Source organism: Leishmania panamensis (assembly GCF_000755165.1).
Source record: "Leishmania panamensis strain MHOM/PA/94/PSC-1 chromosome 32 sequence".
Classification (NCBI taxonomy): domain Eukaryota; phylum Euglenozoa; class Kinetoplastea; order Trypanosomatida; family Trypanosomatidae; genus Leishmania; species Leishmania panamensis.
Window position 1 is genome coordinate 170,822 of NC_025879.1, and position 17,996 is coordinate 188,817.

General features: G+C 52.2%; 7 protein-coding genes across 7 annotated transcripts, besides 3 other annotated features; all 7 read right to left on the minus strand.

The window, feature by feature from the left end:
* Positions 1-792: 792 nt before the first annotated feature.
* On the minus strand, positions 793-3,426 carry LPMP_320500 (hypothetical protein; the record flags this gene model as incomplete). Its single annotated transcript, XM_010703435.1, has 1 exon — positions 793-3,426. One exon carries the CDS (start codon positions 3,424-3,426, stop codon positions 793-795), a length of 2,634 nt encoding a protein of 877 aa, XP_010701737.1.
* Positions 3,427-4,196: 770 nt separating this feature from the next.
* Positions 4,197-5,054: a repeat region.
* Positions 5,055-5,740: 686 nt separating this feature from the next.
* Positions 5,741-5,902: a repeat region.
* A 319-nt stretch (positions 5,903-6,221) lies between these two features.
* Positions 6,222-6,355: a repeat region.
* A 497-nt stretch (positions 6,356-6,852) lies between these two features.
* LPMP_320510 (hypothetical protein) lies at positions 6,853-8,385 on the minus strand (the record flags this gene model as incomplete). The annotated part of the gene is made up of 1 exon (XM_010703436.1): positions 6,853-8,385. One exon carries the CDS (start codon positions 8,383-8,385, stop codon positions 6,853-6,855), a length of 1,533 nt encoding a protein of 510 aa, XP_010701738.1.
* A 1,120-nt stretch (positions 8,386-9,505) lies between these two features.
* LPMP_320520 (hypothetical protein) lies at positions 9,506-9,943 on the minus strand (the record flags this gene model as incomplete). Its single annotated transcript, XM_010703437.1, has 1 exon — positions 9,506-9,943. One exon carries the CDS (start codon positions 9,941-9,943, stop codon positions 9,506-9,508), a length of 438 nt encoding a protein of 145 aa, XP_010701739.1.
* A 2,740-nt stretch (positions 9,944-12,683) lies between these two features.
* On the minus strand, positions 12,684-13,136 carry LPMP_320530 (profilin, putative; the record flags this gene model as incomplete). Its single annotated transcript, XM_010703438.1, has 1 exon — positions 12,684-13,136. One exon carries the CDS (start codon positions 13,134-13,136, stop codon positions 12,684-12,686), a length of 453 nt encoding a protein of 150 aa, XP_010701740.1.
* Positions 13,137-14,224: 1,088 nt separating this feature from the next.
* On the minus strand, positions 14,225-15,316 carry LPMP_320540 (hypothetical protein; the record flags this gene model as incomplete). Its single annotated transcript, XM_010703439.1, has 1 exon — positions 14,225-15,316. The coding sequence occupies one exon, from the start codon at positions 15,314-15,316 to the stop codon at positions 14,225-14,227; it is 1,092 nt and encodes a 363-aa protein (XP_010701741.1).
* A 573-nt stretch (positions 15,317-15,889) lies between these two features.
* LPMP_320550 (hypothetical protein) lies at positions 15,890-16,672 on the minus strand (the record flags this gene model as incomplete). Its single annotated transcript, XM_010703440.1, has 1 exon — positions 15,890-16,672. One exon carries the CDS (start codon positions 16,670-16,672, stop codon positions 15,890-15,892), a length of 783 nt encoding a protein of 260 aa, XP_010701742.1.
* A 624-nt stretch (positions 16,673-17,296) lies between these two features.
* LPMP_320560 (ras-related rab-4, putative) lies at positions 17,297-17,908 on the minus strand (the record flags this gene model as incomplete). Its single annotated transcript, XM_010703441.1, has 1 exon — positions 17,297-17,908. One exon carries the CDS (start codon positions 17,906-17,908, stop codon positions 17,297-17,299), a length of 612 nt encoding a protein of 203 aa, XP_010701743.1.
* Positions 17,909-17,996: the final 88 nt, after the last annotated feature.

Below are 17,996 nucleotides of genomic sequence, written 5' to 3' on the forward strand. Positions count from 1 at the left end.
ACCGAGTCCAAAGACTGCACACCAAAGGAGAGTCAATGAGAAACGTGTCTTCTGTGCGGCTGATCACCGATATGAGGATCGTTTTTCTTTTTTGCGGTCGTTAAGCACGGTCGATGTTGCTCCGGCTTCTGCGGCTGGTCCTTTCCTTGTGGGCTGCACTTCTGTATGGTCCCTGAGTCCCCAACCACAAAGAGAGACAACGGCAGAATCAGTAAAGAGAGAAACACAGTAGAGCAGTTCAAGAAAAGGAAGTAGGAAAACAAAAAATAAACAGAGCAGAATAGAGAACGCACGCAATGGAAGCAAAGGCCATGTAGAAACAGGAGCGGCAGAATATCGATCCGCTGCCAAGGGCTCAGGCAAATCAGATATCGAGACAAACGATGCCTTTCTCTCTCTCTCCTCTTGCCTGCTTGCGTGCCAGTTTGAGGGTATACCCGAGCGCGGCACACAGACAGCTGGTGGACACAACCGCGTCGAACGAGGTTCTACGTGAAAAATCTGGCGCAAACGCCTGCGTGTTTCCCGTGCTGTGTGTCAGTTCAGCAACCATTTGATTTCCTTTTGCAGTTGATCTTCTTGTTGCTTCAAAGCGGAAGAAGAACAGCATACGAAGCACCGCAAACGCACGTGGCTGTGGATGCGGCTGTGCACATGTCACTGTTTCTTCCCCTTGTCCCTCCAAGTGGGTCAGACAAAAAATTCGTTTCCCAACCTAATAAAGAAAAAGACTTCACATTACTATACATATTGTTGGTAGCGCGCGCTCCGACGCCACGGTGGTGGCCACTACTAGGCCTTGCACTGCTGCGCGGCACACTGAATGCGTCGGGGGAGAAGAAGTCGCTCTACCTGTTCAAAGCAGCTGCTGGCGAGAGTGGAAGTGTGAAACTGCGGCTGAAAGCCGCTGTCTACGTGCAGCAGTGACGGGCACGTTTGTGCCAAGTCAAGTAGGAGTGGTATAACATCGGCCTCCCTGTCTGCCATTCCACGGGACCACAGGGAGAGTAACTGCAGCTGATGTGGCGCAACTCTTTTCAGAAAAGTCACCCACTCACCAAGCCCCGCCACCGTTGGGGCCTCTACGTCACCGAGCAGCAAACACGTGAGCTTCTCGGCCACCGCGACCGGCAGTACCGGGTTCCGCGCGGCGCCGACACAGGGGGTGGTCAAGCCAGTCGCGATGCAGTTGAGTCGCCGCATTGTGACCGGCAGGTATTCCAACGCAACAGCCATCCCGCTCGAGCCGAGTAGGGGGTTCTCCTCCACCGACAGCTCTTCGAGTGCCGTAAAGTGTCTCAAGAGCAATCCCAGCGCTGCACCATCCACCTCAGAGGCGAGCTCATTGCGAGCCAAGTGCAGGATCCGTACGGTCGGGCTATAGGACGCGTCCGCTGGCGGAAGTGCCTCAGACCAGGCCTGGAGATGGCGAAGCTGTAAGCCCACATGAGAAAGCGAAAGAGAGGTGAGCTGGCCACATACAGCGGCCAGTGCCGCCACTTCCTCCTGCCACAGACAAGCGGCAATGTTGTTGTGGTTCATGTTGAGATTGCACAGCGCGCTGCCCGGCCGCGCCGCAGTCATCCATAGCTCGTAGATATACGAGTGTGCGTGCCTCTGCTGCTCATACGCCTCGTCAACGCCAAGCTGGTTCCCCTCCAGGATTAGGGTAACCATAGACGTGTTTTGGCGCAATGCCTCGGCTACCGCCCGTACATCATCGGGGTGCAGGTGACAGTAGCCCATGTCCAGGTGACAAAGAACACGGTTCACGGAGAGCATTTCAGCAAATTCAGCGAATTCCGGAAAGATGGCCACACCATCCACCGGTTGCGCGCGTTTCTTCACCGGTGCGCTGGAGCCGATCGGATTGTGACGCAAACACAGCGCCTCTAGCACCTTATTTGTTTTGAGCACCTCGGCGAGGGCCTGCACCCCGCTTCGGCTGATGCCGCAGCTACCCACATCGATGACGCGAATCGTGGTCATGCCTTTCTTCGTAAGAGCAACAGATACGTGCGGAAGCGCTTGGGCGGCCCACTCCTGCCACTCCCGTTGTTCCTCTGAGGTGAAGTCACTAGAGCCATTGGTGTCACCGTCGCCGTCCGAAGCTGGATCCCCATCGAGGCTGCTACTGCCGCTATGTGGTCGCTCCACATTTGTAAGCAACACTGGCGGTGCCTCCTTGGCGTACTCATCCTCCTCGTCCAGGTCCGATAGAGCAGTGGAAATGCTCGTGCTGCGAGCGGTGACGAAAGCCGGCGATTCACGTTGCGCCTTCCGCAGCAGCGCCCGCCATGCCTTCTTCTCCTCTCGTACGACAGCACTGCGGGTGGCACCGAGCCTTTCCCCAAATCTGTCTCGCACGGCACTGATCGCTTCCAGACGCTGTGTCGCCTCGTCCTCTGACAGCGGCACTTCATCGCGTAGTACACAAGCAAGTCGCTTGCACCCGCGGTCGCCGACCTGGTTTCCACGCAGCACCAGTTTCTCCAGTCGTGACCAGCCACTACGGCGGCTGCAATACTCCTCTTTCTTCTGCTGCCTCTCAGCGGCTCGACGATTGGCGATTGGGCCGCTGTTGGCGGCAACGACGTTCCGTAGCTCTTGACAGTACTCGTGAGCGAGCTTGCTACGCTCCTGCACCTCACTCTGAGAAAACACCTTCAGCTGCTGCCGAATGCGCTTCTGCTGGGCCTGACGCTCCTCTTTTTCTTGGCGCTCACGCTGCTCCTGTGCCTTGGTCATGTGGTCAGCCTCCTCGTCGTCCTCAGAACAGTCCTCATCCTCGATGTCGACACCTGCTTCCTCGTCGTCACTCTCGTTGTCACCAGTGGCGTCCTCGCTCGCGCCACTCTCGCTGGCGTCCGGTGATGGAGTAGCATCATCGTCGTCGCTGACAGTCTCGTCGTCTGTCAGAGCGGCGTTGCCATCATCTGGACCAGCACCACTAATGAACATGGCATCATTAAGCCTCCCCTCAAGGGACCACTCTGTGACCTCCTCGGGGTCCTCTCCCAAGTCTTCAGGTAACAGTTTGGTGTCAGACTCTATGAGGGCGTCAACGAGAGCAACAACAAAATCGGTGTCTAAGTTTGTGTTGGCGAGGTTTAGTGACGTAAGAAACTTGTTTACCTTCACAGCCTCGCAAAATGAGGCTGCGAGGCCTGTACCATCCGAGTCTGCAGAGCCAACCCCGAGATTGCTCCGCTCGAGGCTTAAGCACTTCATCTCCGTTCTCGTCACGGCCTCCACCAGTGCGACGGCAGTATTTGTGAGCGTGCAGTCCACTAAACACAATTCCTCCAGCTTTAACGAAGCGCCGAGAAACTGCGCAAGGATATTATTCGCTGTCGCTTCCGAAGCTCCGCATGCAACCAGTCCTCTCAGTCGGTCCATCATTGGCTTACAGTTCATGAGAGGCATGATTACCTCGTTCAGCGATGTAATAGTATCAGTGGGAGGCAACACAACGAGCTTTGCCACCGCATCAAATGCGAAAAGTTCATTGGAATCAGCAGAACGGCGCGCCAAAAAGGACAAAAAGGTGTCAATGGCGTTGGAAGGGATAGCGAGCTCCGATGCACTTAAGGGTGTTTGCTCCATCGCTACTGCATCGAGGCACACCACCACGTCTCCAGACAACACAGAATCTGCAACGAACGGCGTAGGAACACCAATGTGAGGCGGCCATAAGGAACGGTTCGCGTTGGAGCAAACAATAGCGGCGTCGAATCGATGAAATCGGCGTTGAAAAGTATCGGTCAGCGCCTTGGCAGCATGAGTTGCTGAGACGCTGTTGTTGGCAGCGACGGAGGCACCCCTTTTAGCTGAAAAAACGTCGCTGCGAATACAATCACTACGCGCACGGAGGTCTGCCTTTCTGGATCGTGGCGAGACTGTGGCATCCAGGTGAGCACTAAGGGATGGACACCACGACCGCTCGGTCATTTTCACTACTTCTCACTAAAAGCGCAGTATCCAGAGAAAAAAAACGCGCCCCTTCTCAAGATGCGTTTTTTTTCTTCCTTTACTGCCTCCTGGTCCCAGTCCGAGACCAGCACGTAGCTATGAAGTGTTATCAGTAGCGGCTGTAGGGCCGTTAAATATAGAACAGAAAAGGAGCAACAGGGCAACAACAAAAGAGCAGAGTAAGCAAGTATACTAAGGAGCACAGAAATGCAAAGCGACAAATCAGCTGCGAGCAGCCCGCGAGGCTCGCGTAGCATATCGGGCACAGCGCCGGCCCGGGCGGCCTCATGGTAACAACAGGCGCGGCGGGGAGTACCACAATGCCAGCGGGTCGCAGCCGCCGCACCATCTGCACTCCACGCTGCCGCTCCCAGTCACCCGCCGCTGCAGGAATCCAAAGTGTGGCCCGGTGCCCGTGCGGGATTGGGGGAGCGTGGTCCCCGGTCGCCCAGAGAGCTCAGCGTCCTTGTTCTCCTGGCGTCGGGCGGTGGCCGCCACGCAGCTGCTCTCTCACCGCGTCGCATCACCTACCGAGGATTCGGGGGATGTCGGCCTGGAGTCTGAGAGGGGCGGCCAGGTCCGTAATCCGTGCTCTTGGTATCGACTCCTCGGGCCATGGCAATCTTGCAGGCATGTCAGCTTTGCAGCTGTGCTCCAATGCGCAAAGACCACAGACAAATGAAGATGCAAGGCGCACGCAGCGGTCTCGCAGCCCTAGACTGGATGGCCCAACAAGTTGCACTGTGCCACCCTTCTCCGTGGTAGGGTCCGTGTTGAGGGCCATGAGAAGAGAGATCGAGTCTGTAAGAAAAGCCACATTTGTTTCAATGCTCTTTGATTGACCCAGTCATCCTTGCAGCAGGTCGGGGGCCAGCTCCATCGCTTCAAACTCAGCGCAATAACTGCAAGCAAAAGGGGGCTGCGGCCTCTTGTAACTGTTCCTGCGAGTGTGCTACGCTCATGCAGCATCGCAGCTGCTTCTGACTTGGTATCCGTTTGGTGCCGCACTACCTGCCCAGAGTGAGCAAGGGAGCATCGCAGAGCGGGAGAGCTGTTGCTTTCATGGTGCTTTTTTTTTACCGAAAGCATTCGTCCGCAGCCCACGAGTGAGTACTATTTTGAGGTGCATGCGACTGTTGCGCATGAAAGAAGTGGGTGCGTGTAGAGTTTCAAAGGGCTTGGTGACTGCATATCCGTATAAGAACTGCCGATTCGTTCTAACAACGCTGTGGTACTGGTTGCACCCGCTTCCGCGCCCCATGCACAGGGTGGCCTCCTCGCGTCCTTGAGGAAGAATGCAGGCGGGGCAGCGTGACAGCACTGTGGGGTCGAGGGGCAGGAGATTGACCTCCTTGACCAGGCCTCCGTTGTCTGCGTATGATGTCGTGCCACTATGACTGCAGCTGCCTTGGCGTGAAAGTGCGCAAGGACCTTCCTGGAGTTTTTGCTAGGACTATCCCACCACGAGGTGGCGCTGCAGAGTAGCTTCGATTCATCCACAGTTGTGTAGAGAGAACAAAGAAGATCCTTTGATGGTCCACGTTCTGGCATGCATATTGCACGCAGCTTGACCAGTCAAACCGTGGGTACCTTGATAACTTCTGCAACGTGTCGGCCAGTGCCACACATTGGGTGAAAGTCCACGCCAAGAAGGGGGTAGCGATCCTCTTCCAGGTACATTCGTAGAACGGAGAGTTTCAGCTGGTGGCGTTGCCGCGCACCATGGAGTGCGTACTCCGTTTCAGTGGTCTCACACAGCTCCATGAAATGCGCCAGAGTCCAGCCCTCAACTCTCCAGAGGGAGGATTGTAGCGTCGTTTGTATAACGTCCTCGTCTGCGGAAAATGTAAGGAGTGTGAGGTCATCGGCAAAGAAGCTGTGGTGTAGTACGGGTGTCTAGCTGAGCTCCACGCTCAGAAAATCCACTGCAATGAAGAAAAGAGGACCTCAGAGAGATCCCTGTGGAACACCGCGTGTAAACTTTGTACTTTGATTTCGCTTTGTGGAAGCGAACACGGGCACGACGATCGCCTGAAATATCCACGATCCAGTGAGTAAGGCGCAGGTCCATGCTGAACTTCCTCATTGCCGTGATAGTAGTGCCGCAATCTACCGAGTTAAGCACAAGCGTGGTCCACAAACAGTGCTCCTATCCCAGTACGTGGCTAGCCCTGCGCTACCTTCTGGAAGAGCAAGCGCAAGGGGCCGCAGTTAAGCGGTGAGGACAGAAGCCAAACTGCTGTGGTTGAAGCGTTCCTTCCAGCTAGTCCTACAGTCGCCACGAAATAATTTGCTCGAGTAACTTGCGCAGATTGCTGGTCAGCGTCACAGGGTGGTAGGACACCGCATCGTTATCGGGAATGTACAGCTTCCAGAGGGGTGCCAATAGCCCACTTTCAGCCGGGAGGAATGGAAAAGGACTCGGGAAGAAAAAAAGAGTAAGCGGCCAAGGGAGCAAACAAAACAGAAAAGCAGCGAGCACAAACTGAACCACGCGACAGCCATGACACCTCACGTGTGCGTTCCCTACCCACACACTCGCCCTCCCCCTCCTCGCCTCCTAATCCCCACCTTTCCTGCGCTAAACACGCCTCTGGTTGGCGGAAATAGAGAGAAGGGTAGGGTCGAGGAGCCGTCAGTCGAGGAAGAGGCTCCCCATCCACTTGAAGAAAAGAGGGCACCACCTTGGTGAGGGAAGAAAAGAGAAACGACATCGAACGCAAGACTGTTAAGAGTCTTCACCTTGATAGGAAACGTCAATCGAGTAGTATATGTCGGGAAAGGGGGGGTATACACGGCGTGCGGGTGAACAGGGTGGATGGGAAGACGCTGCTTTCCGCTTTTCCCTCCGGCTTCTATTCTGAATCGCTTGACTGCCGGCTATGTTCTGGCACAAAGGTGGCCAAATGCCATCAAGGAGCGGCCTGCATGGACTGAAATGACGGTTGTGTAGATACCGTAGCCACCAAGTGACACCAGTGAACCACCAAGGACGAAGGCGAGAGAACCGATGATAAGGTAGTTCAGGCCGTGCCCTTTGATGTACTCCATAAACACAAACTGCCCTAGGGAGCCACTGCACAGCCCAACAATGCAAAAGACGATGCCAAAGTCGACGACAAGGTGGCCCGTGACGAGGAGCTCCAGTACAGACGAGAAGGCGATGAAGAGGGTGGTCATGCCGCCCGTCGCCGACGCTTGTTGAGGGACTAAACCCACCTCGTTCAGCACAAACCCCAGAACAAGGCCACCGCCGATACCAAGCATGGCTGCTGACGCACCTGCAATCACCGCCACCATCGGGTACATAACTGTGTTCTTTTGAGTCCAGGCGAACGTGACCTGCGCCGAGTCGGACTCCACCAGTTTGCGCAGCTTCTCATAGTTGAGGTAGAAGACGGTGCTCAAAAAGACTAGGGGTATCAGCACACACAGCCAGTACAAGAGGCCGCCGCACACCAAGTACATCCGTAAAATGTTAAACAGTAGCAACACTAGGAAACAAGTGAAGTTCATGGTAAGTTCCTGCTGCGGGTACTGCGATTGCGGTGGGTTCTCAAAAGCTGGAAGGCTGTGCTCTGATGTTGCCAAAACCGTAGTACCCTGGCGGGACTCGCTCTTGGCATCGACAGCCCTATTGATCAGCTCGTAGCCCTGCCTCTCGTCATTGTTGCCATAGTTCCCTTGTTGTGACGCAGCATTCTCGCCATCTGCCTCGACGGTCGCCTGCCACGCGTTCGTATCCTGCTTGTACTGCTTCACCACCTTCACTGAGGTGCGGTAGAGCGCGGCGGAGAGTATCACAAAGAGAAGAAGGAGGCGCAGCACATCAGGGCAGAGCTTGCTCAAAATCCCGCCAATTAAGGTACCGATAAGACCAAGTGGCAGAATCAGGCTCAGATATTGGTAGTTGATCAGCGGACGATCCCAGCTCGAGTCGGGGTGCTTCTGCTGCACGATCAAGTACATGCTGACGGTACTCTGTCCGCAAATGGTGGCCTGCGACATCCCCACTGCAAACTGCATGGGAATCTTCATTATACCGCAGAACAGAGGCACCAGAATGCCACCACCACCGACACCAGCGATCACACCAATGGAACAGATAAGGAAAGTGCCTAGCATCGTAAAGATGGTTCGCGCCCCGAAAAGGGAGGTGAAGCCGCGCACCTTGCACTTGCCCGAGGTCATGTCACAGGACATCGCGTCAGGGTAGCAGTCACTATCGGTGCGACAAGCGATGCAGATCTGTGCCTTCTTGTCGCACGCAAGGTCACCGCACTGCACGCGCTGGGTATTAAAGTCACACCTGGTCTTTGCAGCGGTCACATTACTCAGCAAAAGCACCGCCATGAGTGCCAGGCCTAGAGCTGTACACCGCTTCACGCCTCGGCCTCGCTGCATGTTTGACATCAACGAGGAGAAACAAGAGCACCTAGAGGAGTACGAAAAGCACAAATAAAAGAGAAGCTCTGAGGATGGAGCGATAACCAGATCGATGCACGTGCTTACGCCAACCAGCGTTCACTACGTAGGTTAGCTGCAAAGAGCAATAAATAAGTACAGGCGGTGAAGCATAAGAACAGGCAAGCAATACGCTGGAACGAAGGGGAGGAAAAGGGCGTGTGTGGTGGTGAAACAGGCGCACCACCACAGCACCGATTGTTACCGCTTACAGAGAGCAACTCGTCCGGCGCGCTGCAGCGGGGGAGGCGGGAGGTCGTTGAAGAGGAAAGACACGACGCCGTGGACACAAGAAAAGGGGAAACCGAGAAGAAGAGCATGAGGAAGAGGAAATATATGATGGCGTAGGAGACAGCGGCCATCGGAAACTCAGTGCCGTCACGACGAGAGGCAAGAACTTCCATTCAATGCGCAGTATTCAAGTTTGGCTCATCTTAACAATGTGCACACAGGGATGAGGCAAAAAAAAAAATGAGAGGCGCTGTCTATTGTACAACTGACAAGCAGCATCCATGGCCACACCTCTCATCACAAAGAAAGAGGGGGGCTGTCGTCAGGCACTCTGATGCTGACTGGAAGAGAAACACACCACATCCCACTCCCTTTCCCCCCCGCCATGCTGCCCGAGCGCATCAATCCAAGAAGGGCCCAATGAGGTGTACTGCAGTGAGGTTCTCAGCATGTCTCTCTGATGTTCTTTGCATTGCTGTTTGCTTCTCTATGTCATTAGCACGAGACATGGAAAAAAGAGTCAAACAGTAAAGCGGCTACCCCACAACAGAGAGAGAGAGAGGTTATGTAACCGAGCGGAGCAACAGCTATACAGTTAGCGCACCGAGAGTAGCACCCTATTGCTGTACACCTTCTGCCAGTTTCACATCGACAAAGACAGCGTAGGTCTTGTACCAATTTCAGCAGCCCTACACATCAACCTGTTCTCTTTCTCTCCAGCGACGGGACGGAGATGCATTCAGAGGTCCACATGACACACAAAAAAATTTGAACAAGGACTAGCGAGAAGAACGTGGCATGCTACAAAGCTCTGGCTCACTGCCTCGCGATGCCGCGGTTACAGCAGCTTCCGGCGACCACGCTTCAGAGACAAGCGGATCTTGCGTCGGCGGCCGGCGTTGATCTTCCAGGAACGCCCTGCAAATGACTGGAAAGCGCGAATCTGCGTAAACGGGACACCGTCGGGGAAGTGAGGCGTTTCAGGGCCCTTTTTGATGCGTTGCAGATCGAGCGACCACTGGTGGTCGAACCACGGCTTGCGGCGCTTCCACACGAGCGGCTTTCGGCGGCCACGCTGGGCCGGCTGGCCAGTACCACAGCTAATCTCCTGCAGTCGCTCTGGGTTAAGAAGTGGTGTAGGCATGGACTTGTTGTGAAGAGGCAGTATTGAGGTGGGCCCCATGGTGGTGGGCGGATGCTCAAAAATGTAGGAACATGTGTAGCACGTAGCCTTGATGAATGGGACAACGCACTTGGTGATACTGCGGACCAACATGGCGGGGTGTCAGCGGAGCTTCGCTACGCAAGACTGGGAGAAGACAAAAATGATCACAACTGGGTGCGGAAGGGGAAGGAAAAGTAAGTGGGCCTCTCTCTTTCGCTCACCTGGGCAAGCTCGCAGGTGCCAATTCTGTACTAGTGTGCGTCTTGCGTAACTGGAAAAAAAAAAATAGCTCCGCAGCAAGACAGAAGGAAAGGGGGTTGAGGGGTACAGAATGGAAGAGAAGACAGAACAAAGGTAGGAGAGGCAGCAGTAACAGCCGTAAGGAGCGAAGAAAAGAAAGCATGCAGTGAGAAGATCGAAGTGCTCGGGGAGCAAGGCCGTCAAAGAAGCACACGATCCTCAACCACGAAGGAATTCAAAGTCCCTGTGTGGCGATGCGCTAATAAAAAGTGCAGAGTTGCTAAGGCTCGGCATCTCCTTCTTGTCAGTTACTTTTGTATTTGATTTGTTCTCGTGCATAGCAGATATTCCTGTTATGTACACGCTGCCCACGTCGCGGCGGCACGTTGACTTATATTCGATAACATATGCCAACGCATAATGTTAAGAAGGCAGCCAAGCGATCACGCGTAGCGCAGGTGAGGAGGGAGGATGACCGCCGATGCCTGCAGACCCGTCACAAGTGGTACTTGCTGTTTCGAAAAAATGCAATGCAGCAGCTCTTGCAGTGGAGCATGTTGAAAGAAAGGCAGTGTGGGCACACGTGGCTGTCACACGCCATGCACACGCGCGAGCACTGCGTACACACTACCGCGCCGCACGTGCACACGACATTACGGTAGCACTGGTGCATCCGCGCCGGTGGCATCGACGCGCCAAGTGGGGCTACTGGTCGGGTACCAGAAAACATGAACACACTCGTTTCGGCGGGCGGGGCGCTTTATTACTCTGCTTAATTGTTGGGTGTGCGCTTGCACGTATCTCTGTCTGTTGCAGAGTGAAGAGGGCGCGGACGGGGCGAAAGTGACGAGAGAAAGAGCGGATCAAGCACAGCGAAAAGAAACGAGAGCCACTGCGGAAGAAATACTTTTGGGACTGGAAAACACCATCCTACCCCCTTCCCGTGCTTCAGCTCGATTATCGCAATTCTTTTGATGAGCAATTCACCCTCGGGATGCCAGCGTGCCCGTCAAGCCGGAAAAGCGCCCACTCAGAAGCGAAGATAAAAAGACCCAGAGTCAGAAAAAGGGAGGGTAAAACAACACAGACTCAGAGAATGTAGCAGGAGGAAGCGATGGGGAAAAGGGTAGGCGCCACTGAAGAGCGTATAGTAGATGACAGTTATCAAGAGTGGACTGCTGACCTAGCTTTTTCCGTGCTTCCCTTTTGGTGTACCCCTTTCGCACAATGAGCGTAGGGGAAAGACATGGCCAACATGAGGGGCGAAGAGCAAGTGGAAAAGAAGGGAGTGAAAGCGGAGAAAAGTCTCTTGCGAACGTCCTCAAAGCTCCAGGGACGCTTTCCCCTACATAGAGTCTTCTACCTCTTGATGGGAGATGGGGGAATGAGTGACGCAAAGAGGGCTGGGCAATTTGCAAGAGTGCACTGCCACTGTCAGCACTAGCCACGAGCAGCCTTTCATTCTGAAGATACCCTGTTGACGAGTCGCGGCACTTATTGTCGAACGATTCTTCGTTCTTGCTGTTACTGTTTTGCCTCCGCGAATCCGCCTTGAGCGAACATCATCCTTTCTCCAGTTTCCTACACATTCGAGAAAGGGCTAAAAAGAAGAATGATCTGGTTGAACGCGCCACAGAGCAAATATGCACCGTTGCTCTCAGCATTTCTATTTTGTTTGGTGTTTTTGTTTGTTTGTTTTTTGTTCAAAAATGCGGTCTTCTCTGACATCTTCATCGACAACGTTGTACCTACGCAAGCGCACACGCGCACACACAAACTCACCAACCCGCCTAATCGAGATGAAAGGGAAAAAAGAATATAATGAGAGGCACACCAACACGCCTCGACTCCTCCCGCAAGGAGGAAGAGGGATCTCGCCAGATATAATCAAGAAGCACAACAAAGGAACTATAAAGAGGACAAAGACAGAGTAAACTAATTTTTAAGAGGAAATCGACAGAGAAGCACTACACGCGAAAACGGATGTGGGTTTGCCGCAAGCCTTCACTTGGGGGCAAGGGCTGAAGAAGCAGCGATCACGTGAAATTGCCTGTGCACGAATCTACCTCTCTTACTCCACTTCCCCCCCCCCGTACCTTCGCTACACACACGCAGAGAGAGAAAGAACGAACGACGGCAGTCTTCCCACCAGTGCGAAGTAGAACCGCCAGTGGGTATTACAAATCAGTCCTGAAGTGCAATGCAGAACTGACCTTCACCCCGGGCTCCCCCCCCCCCAGCAAGTTGGCCAACACCAACTCACTGTTGCAGTCCATCCACAGTATCAAACCACCGACCATACCAAAGAGGAGAGCGGTGTGAGTTATCGAAGCACCGCACGCTAGCCAAAGGCAAAGAAAAGGGAAGAACATCAAAGCGCAGAGGTGAAGCCAGTAGAGGGAGCTAAGGGGACAGCGGAAAAGGGGGGAGGAAGAGGCAGCGTGAGATAAGCAGATGAGTATTTGTGAAGCATACACTATTCACACGCACGTACTGAGCAGGTGAGACAAGACTTCCACCATGGCGTGCGACGACTCTTCAGGTGCCGGGAAATGCTCTTCTTTTGCTGCTTGAGCGCTTTTCCTGTGTTTGCAGGATACACAGATGGTGATTAGTAGCCAAGCTTGACGAGGTAATCCGCAATGCGCTTCACTGTCGTGTTGCAGTCCGCAGGGTTCACGGCGGCCGCGTGAGATGCGTTCTTCGCAAGAGCCTGCTGGAGCGAGGAGGTGTCACCGGGGTCGCCGTACACGGCAACGATGAATGCCTGCTTCGTAGTGTAAATGCATCCGCCAGCCGCACCCTTCTTGAAGAAGATGTGCTTAGTGTCGCCATCGGTGCCGCACTGGAGGCCAAAGAACTTGACACCGTAAATAGTGACACCAGAGGACTGCACAAGTGAGAAGTCGGCCAAGCACTTCTGAATATGTTTCACCTCTTCCGGCTGCGGAATGTAGCTACCGCCGTACGCCCAGTAGCTGCCGTCAGCAGCTCCAATAATGGCGGCGCTGTGCATGTTACCGCTGCCGATAAGGCTGTCATCAACGTACGCCTGCCACGACATGGTGATAGTTGCTGGCAAGCAAAAAGTAGAAAAAGGTGAGTGAAGCTGTTTGGCCACGTTTTTTGCTTGTTTTGGAGGCCACAAAGCAGGGTCCTTTTGTTGCTGTGCTACGCGGATATATGAAAGCATGAGGCGCAAGTACAAGAATAGGAAGTGAGGGAGAGTGAAAGAGAGCGTGCATACGGCCATCTAGGTCTCAGACGTTCATGAAACTGTTCGATATTTCAACGCTAAGGAAAGAATGCGGAACTGCCCACACACTTTCTTACGCGCACACGGAACGCTCTTTGTTTTCAAAGGTCAGCACCACCACAAGGCGTAATACTGTTGCGCGCCTTTGAAGAGAGAAGATAGCAAATAGCATTGTCTCATTCTATATTGATCACGTATACAGATACACGGGTAAGCCGAGCGGCGGGGAGTGGGGTAGACGATGTCTCAGCTGACACAACCCTGCATCAAGCATTGGGGAAACGAGAAGAAAGTGAAAATGTCAACAAGGCAGGGGAAAGCTCCGCTGAGAACGCGAAAACAAAAGTCAGTGCGATCAGTGCCGAAAAAGAGAAGCAAATTGAGAGGAGGTATACAAACAAATATCCAGTTACTCTCAATGGAAAGCACTTCCAAAGAAAGCGAAAGGAACTAGAATTGTTTCTCACAGCAAGTAAAAAGTCGCCGCGAGCGGCGCTAAAACGCGAAAAAGGAGACGGCAACCAGCAGTGCTAGTGAAAAATCATTGCTAAAAGAGTCCGATTCGGGTTTCACCGGATAACAGAGCGCAGGCACCTGCCTCGTGCGTTTTTCCAGGTCCTCTTCAACGCTATCGAGGAACACAGAAATCATATCTCACCATCGCTTACTCGAAAGGGAAAAACAAAGGCAAGTAAGTCAAGGGCAGGCTGTGAGAAAAAAGTCGCATGTGAGATACATGTTCATAGGTGATGCGCCCACACTACTTGTGAAAATTAAAGCATTTGAAGATGAGATTGCACTACTGGTTTTGGCTTCACAAGGAAGGTGCCACCTTGAAGGTCTGCAACACAAGGTGATCAAATAGCGATCCTCGAGTAAAGATCCAAGCACGCGTACTACTTTGTATATCTTGGCATAACGAAGCACTGCGTTGACAGAAGCATTAATGCCGTGATAAAGGCCACGCCACCAATGAATATAAGCAAAGCGCCGAGATGGTGGTTCTTCCCGCCAATCCATGATCGAGTGGCGAGTTGCACAAACTTCTCTGTTGCGTACGGTGAAGTCGGAAACTGTTCTATGATCTCGAAGTAATAGTCACCGGCTGGCAAACCGACGTTGATAATACGGTAGTCCTTTGCCACATCAGATGTGAAAGCAGGGTCGAGCCACACCATCAAATCCTCGTCAAGGCTGGATGGGATCTTGTGACCAGGCTCGCCAAAGTAGTAGCCTTGTTTCAGAAATGGATCGGTGGCTGACATATTGCCGCCTGCACTCCACATCGGACCTTGGCCGGGGATCTCTCTTGGAGGCTTATATCTTACGTTGACATCCCTTGGGAGGGCGATACCAGTCTTTACGCACTTGTTATCTGCCCTCAGACTCGTTCCGTTGAGCGTGAAGGCGCCGCCGTCGCAGATGAGTGTGCCGTTCATCGTGTACAAACTGATACTGTCGTTGAACAGGAACCAGGGGTAGGCGCCACATGGGTTGTAGTAGCCGGCGACGCTATCGCCACTTACCTCACCAGGAAAGCGGAATGGAGCGCACTCCTTCATGACTTCATCGGTACCGCCCCTAAGCTGTTCATGGTCCACGGATGTAGTAAAGAAGCGGTAGTTTTGAAAGAGCGGAGAAATGCGATACATCATGTACACTGGAGGTGTGAGGCTGGTAGACAACGAGAACATGAGCCGCGTTTTGACGCCAGTAGAAAACATGGTGCCATTGAATGTGAAATTGACAGCGTGCTCACCAGCTCCCCCCATTACAAACTTGTAGTTGTTGATATGGTCGTAACGAAAATCAAGTTCTGTCGTTCTATCCCCGCTCACGATAACGACGATACCCATCGGTATAGTTGCGAGTGCCACAAGAAAAAAGATAACAGAGACAGATAGCGGTGAATGACGAGCATAGATGTGCGGCAGCTGCTGCTGCTCAAGGCGGTTTTCTGAATGTGGCTTAGGGGTTAGATCCACCATGACTATCGCCTCGAATAAAAACAACAGCAGAAAAAAGACAATGTACAGAAATGTAGAAGCAAAATACAGCAATGCGCAAAAGGTACTACGAAGGGGAAAAAAGAGCAACAGCTATATGTCAAAAACAAGCACGAAATGGCGAGAAAGGAGTTTGTGACTGGAGGCAGAGAGAAAAAGGTGAGAAAAATAAGGTGAAATATATCTTGTAGGACAATTACATCTCTTCCATTTGGCTTGACTTGCGCATTTCGATCGTTCTATGGGACCACAGAAGGTAGTCCAAAAAGGGGGGCTCTTTTCCGTGAGTCAGCACCACCTGCTTCTCAACTTTGATAGGGGTTGCCAACAGCTTTTTTTTTTTTTCGATGCCAGCCATTTCATCGATTTAGCGGTTACTTTGACTTTTCCATGTATTTCAGCAAAGACAGCAGAGAAGCCTCATACCATACCAAAAGCTCGAAAGCACCGAAATGGGGAAAAAAAATAAGCATTGCCTGCAAAAAAAAAAAAACGCAGAGTCACTTTTTCTTCTGGCAGCTTACATCCATGCAATACCGCGAAAAACAACAAGAGTTACAGTGTTGTTCTGTTGTAGACAACTTGCTCGCATTCTACCTTGGGAACCACAACCCCACCGCGGAAGAAAGCTTCCCTGCTAAGGGTGAACTCATCTGGCGCATGTGCCTTACATGACTGCGCTGAGCTGGCTGGGTAGCACTCAATAATCCTGTCAACGAATTCAACATAATCAGCCACTATACGACTTCGAGTCCAGTTATCCACTAGTTCAAGCATTGAATTGGCAAAGCTACCAAAGTCTACCCCGATATTCCCTCGCGAGTCGTACTGATAGTCTTCCAGGATAAATTGTCTTGTTGCCGGCAGCAAAGCCATATCTTCGATCCCGAAAAGAACAACATAAAGCAGCTGTTGAAATTGCTTGTAGGCATCCTCCGAAATAATGCCACCACTTACACCTCCAAGGCGACTCCACAGTACCTCAAAGCGGTGTAAGAGCTCAGAGGAGAGCAACAGCTCAAATTTCATCTTCTCCATCAAGACATCGGCGAGCTTCGAATCAAAAATACGCTCCACGCGCATCCAGATTTGCATTTCAGCTTTGGCATCCGAAAATGCCTCTAATAAGTACGTGATTTTGTCTTTAGTAGAGGTGAAAGCAGCAGACATTTCACAAATGAGACTCGAGTACGGATGCCGCAGGCTTCCCAACGAGCGGTGAGAGAAGCTCAGTGTTCGTGGACTTTTGATAAAAACAAGTTCCACAAGCTTCTCCACGCGAGATTTTCGCCCATCGCGAAGCGTCTGCTTCCTCAATTGTGTACTTTTGGTAGGCATTAGAACATGAAATAGCAAGATTTGGTAATGGCGCCTTCACAATTGTGTTTGAAGTCTAGATTCCCTGTTCGCTTGTGAACAACAAAAAAAGCAGGCATATCCGTCGTGATTATGTGAGACAGTGATAAATAAAGGTTGTTCAGAACACGAGCAAGTGCATTCAAGAAAAACAAGAAGCACATTAACGCCTCGAATGGTAATTCGCTGCAAGACTCATGCATCATTATTGTGGCATCAATGGTTCTCAATACGAGCGTCGGCTAGGGCGGTTTATGCAGCACATTGCAATAAGTGCTGGCTAAACGAACAGGAAAACAGTGACTTCGTGTCAGAGAATACTTGGCGCTAAAGTATTGTAGCTGTCCCATCGTCTTTCCTCAAAAATGATAGTTCTTTTTTCATGTGTATCAAAAATATATAGCAAATAGCAATAATAGGAAAAATAATCGATAAAAAAAAATGAAAAGATGAAGGAGTGTCAAAAGGCGGTGTTGAGAAGCAAATACAAGTCCTGACAAAAAAAGCAAAAGTGACTTGTTCCTCTTTTTTGTTCGTTTTGCAAGCAAAGCTTGTTGCTATAGTGAACACCAAGTAAGGGCAGCGGTAAGGCACAGAGCAGTAGAGTTAGCAAGAGCACGACGAGAGGTACGAGCTGTTTGTCTTGTTGTCCTGGCTCAGCTGAACATCGTTCGCGGGCTCTGCAGCGATTGCCAACGACACAGCACTTTTAGCGACTCTCAGAAAAGCTTCTGTTACGAACTCGCCTGTAGCCGCGGACGTTTCAAAGTGAAGCAGACCATTTTGCTGGGCGTACAAAGATGCCTCGTTGTGCTGTACTGCACGCAAGCTATTCCCTTTTGCCACATCAATTTTATTTCCGATGAGCATTACGACAACATCGCTTCCTGCTAGCTGTCGTACGTCGCTTAGCCATTGCGGGACACTTTCGTACGAGCTTCTATTCATGACGTCGTAGACAATGAGGCATCCAGTAGCACCGCGATAATAGCTTCTCGTAACGGATTTATACCGTTCCTGACCAGCCGTGTCCCAGATCTGCAGCTTGACCTTCACTCCTCCCAAATCAATAATCTTGGCGCCATACTCAATGCCAATGGTCTGTGTTTGCTCTTCTGAAAAAATATCCTCAATGAAGCGGTGCAACAGACACGACTTGCCAACGCCACTGTCTCCGATGACAATGAGTTTCATCAGCTGTTGGTACTTGTCCGCCATCTTTTAACAGAATTCCCTAGGGTATAGCGGAGAAAACAGACACGTGTGCTTAGGTTTCCCTGCTACCTGATGTGCTGTAATGTGGTTA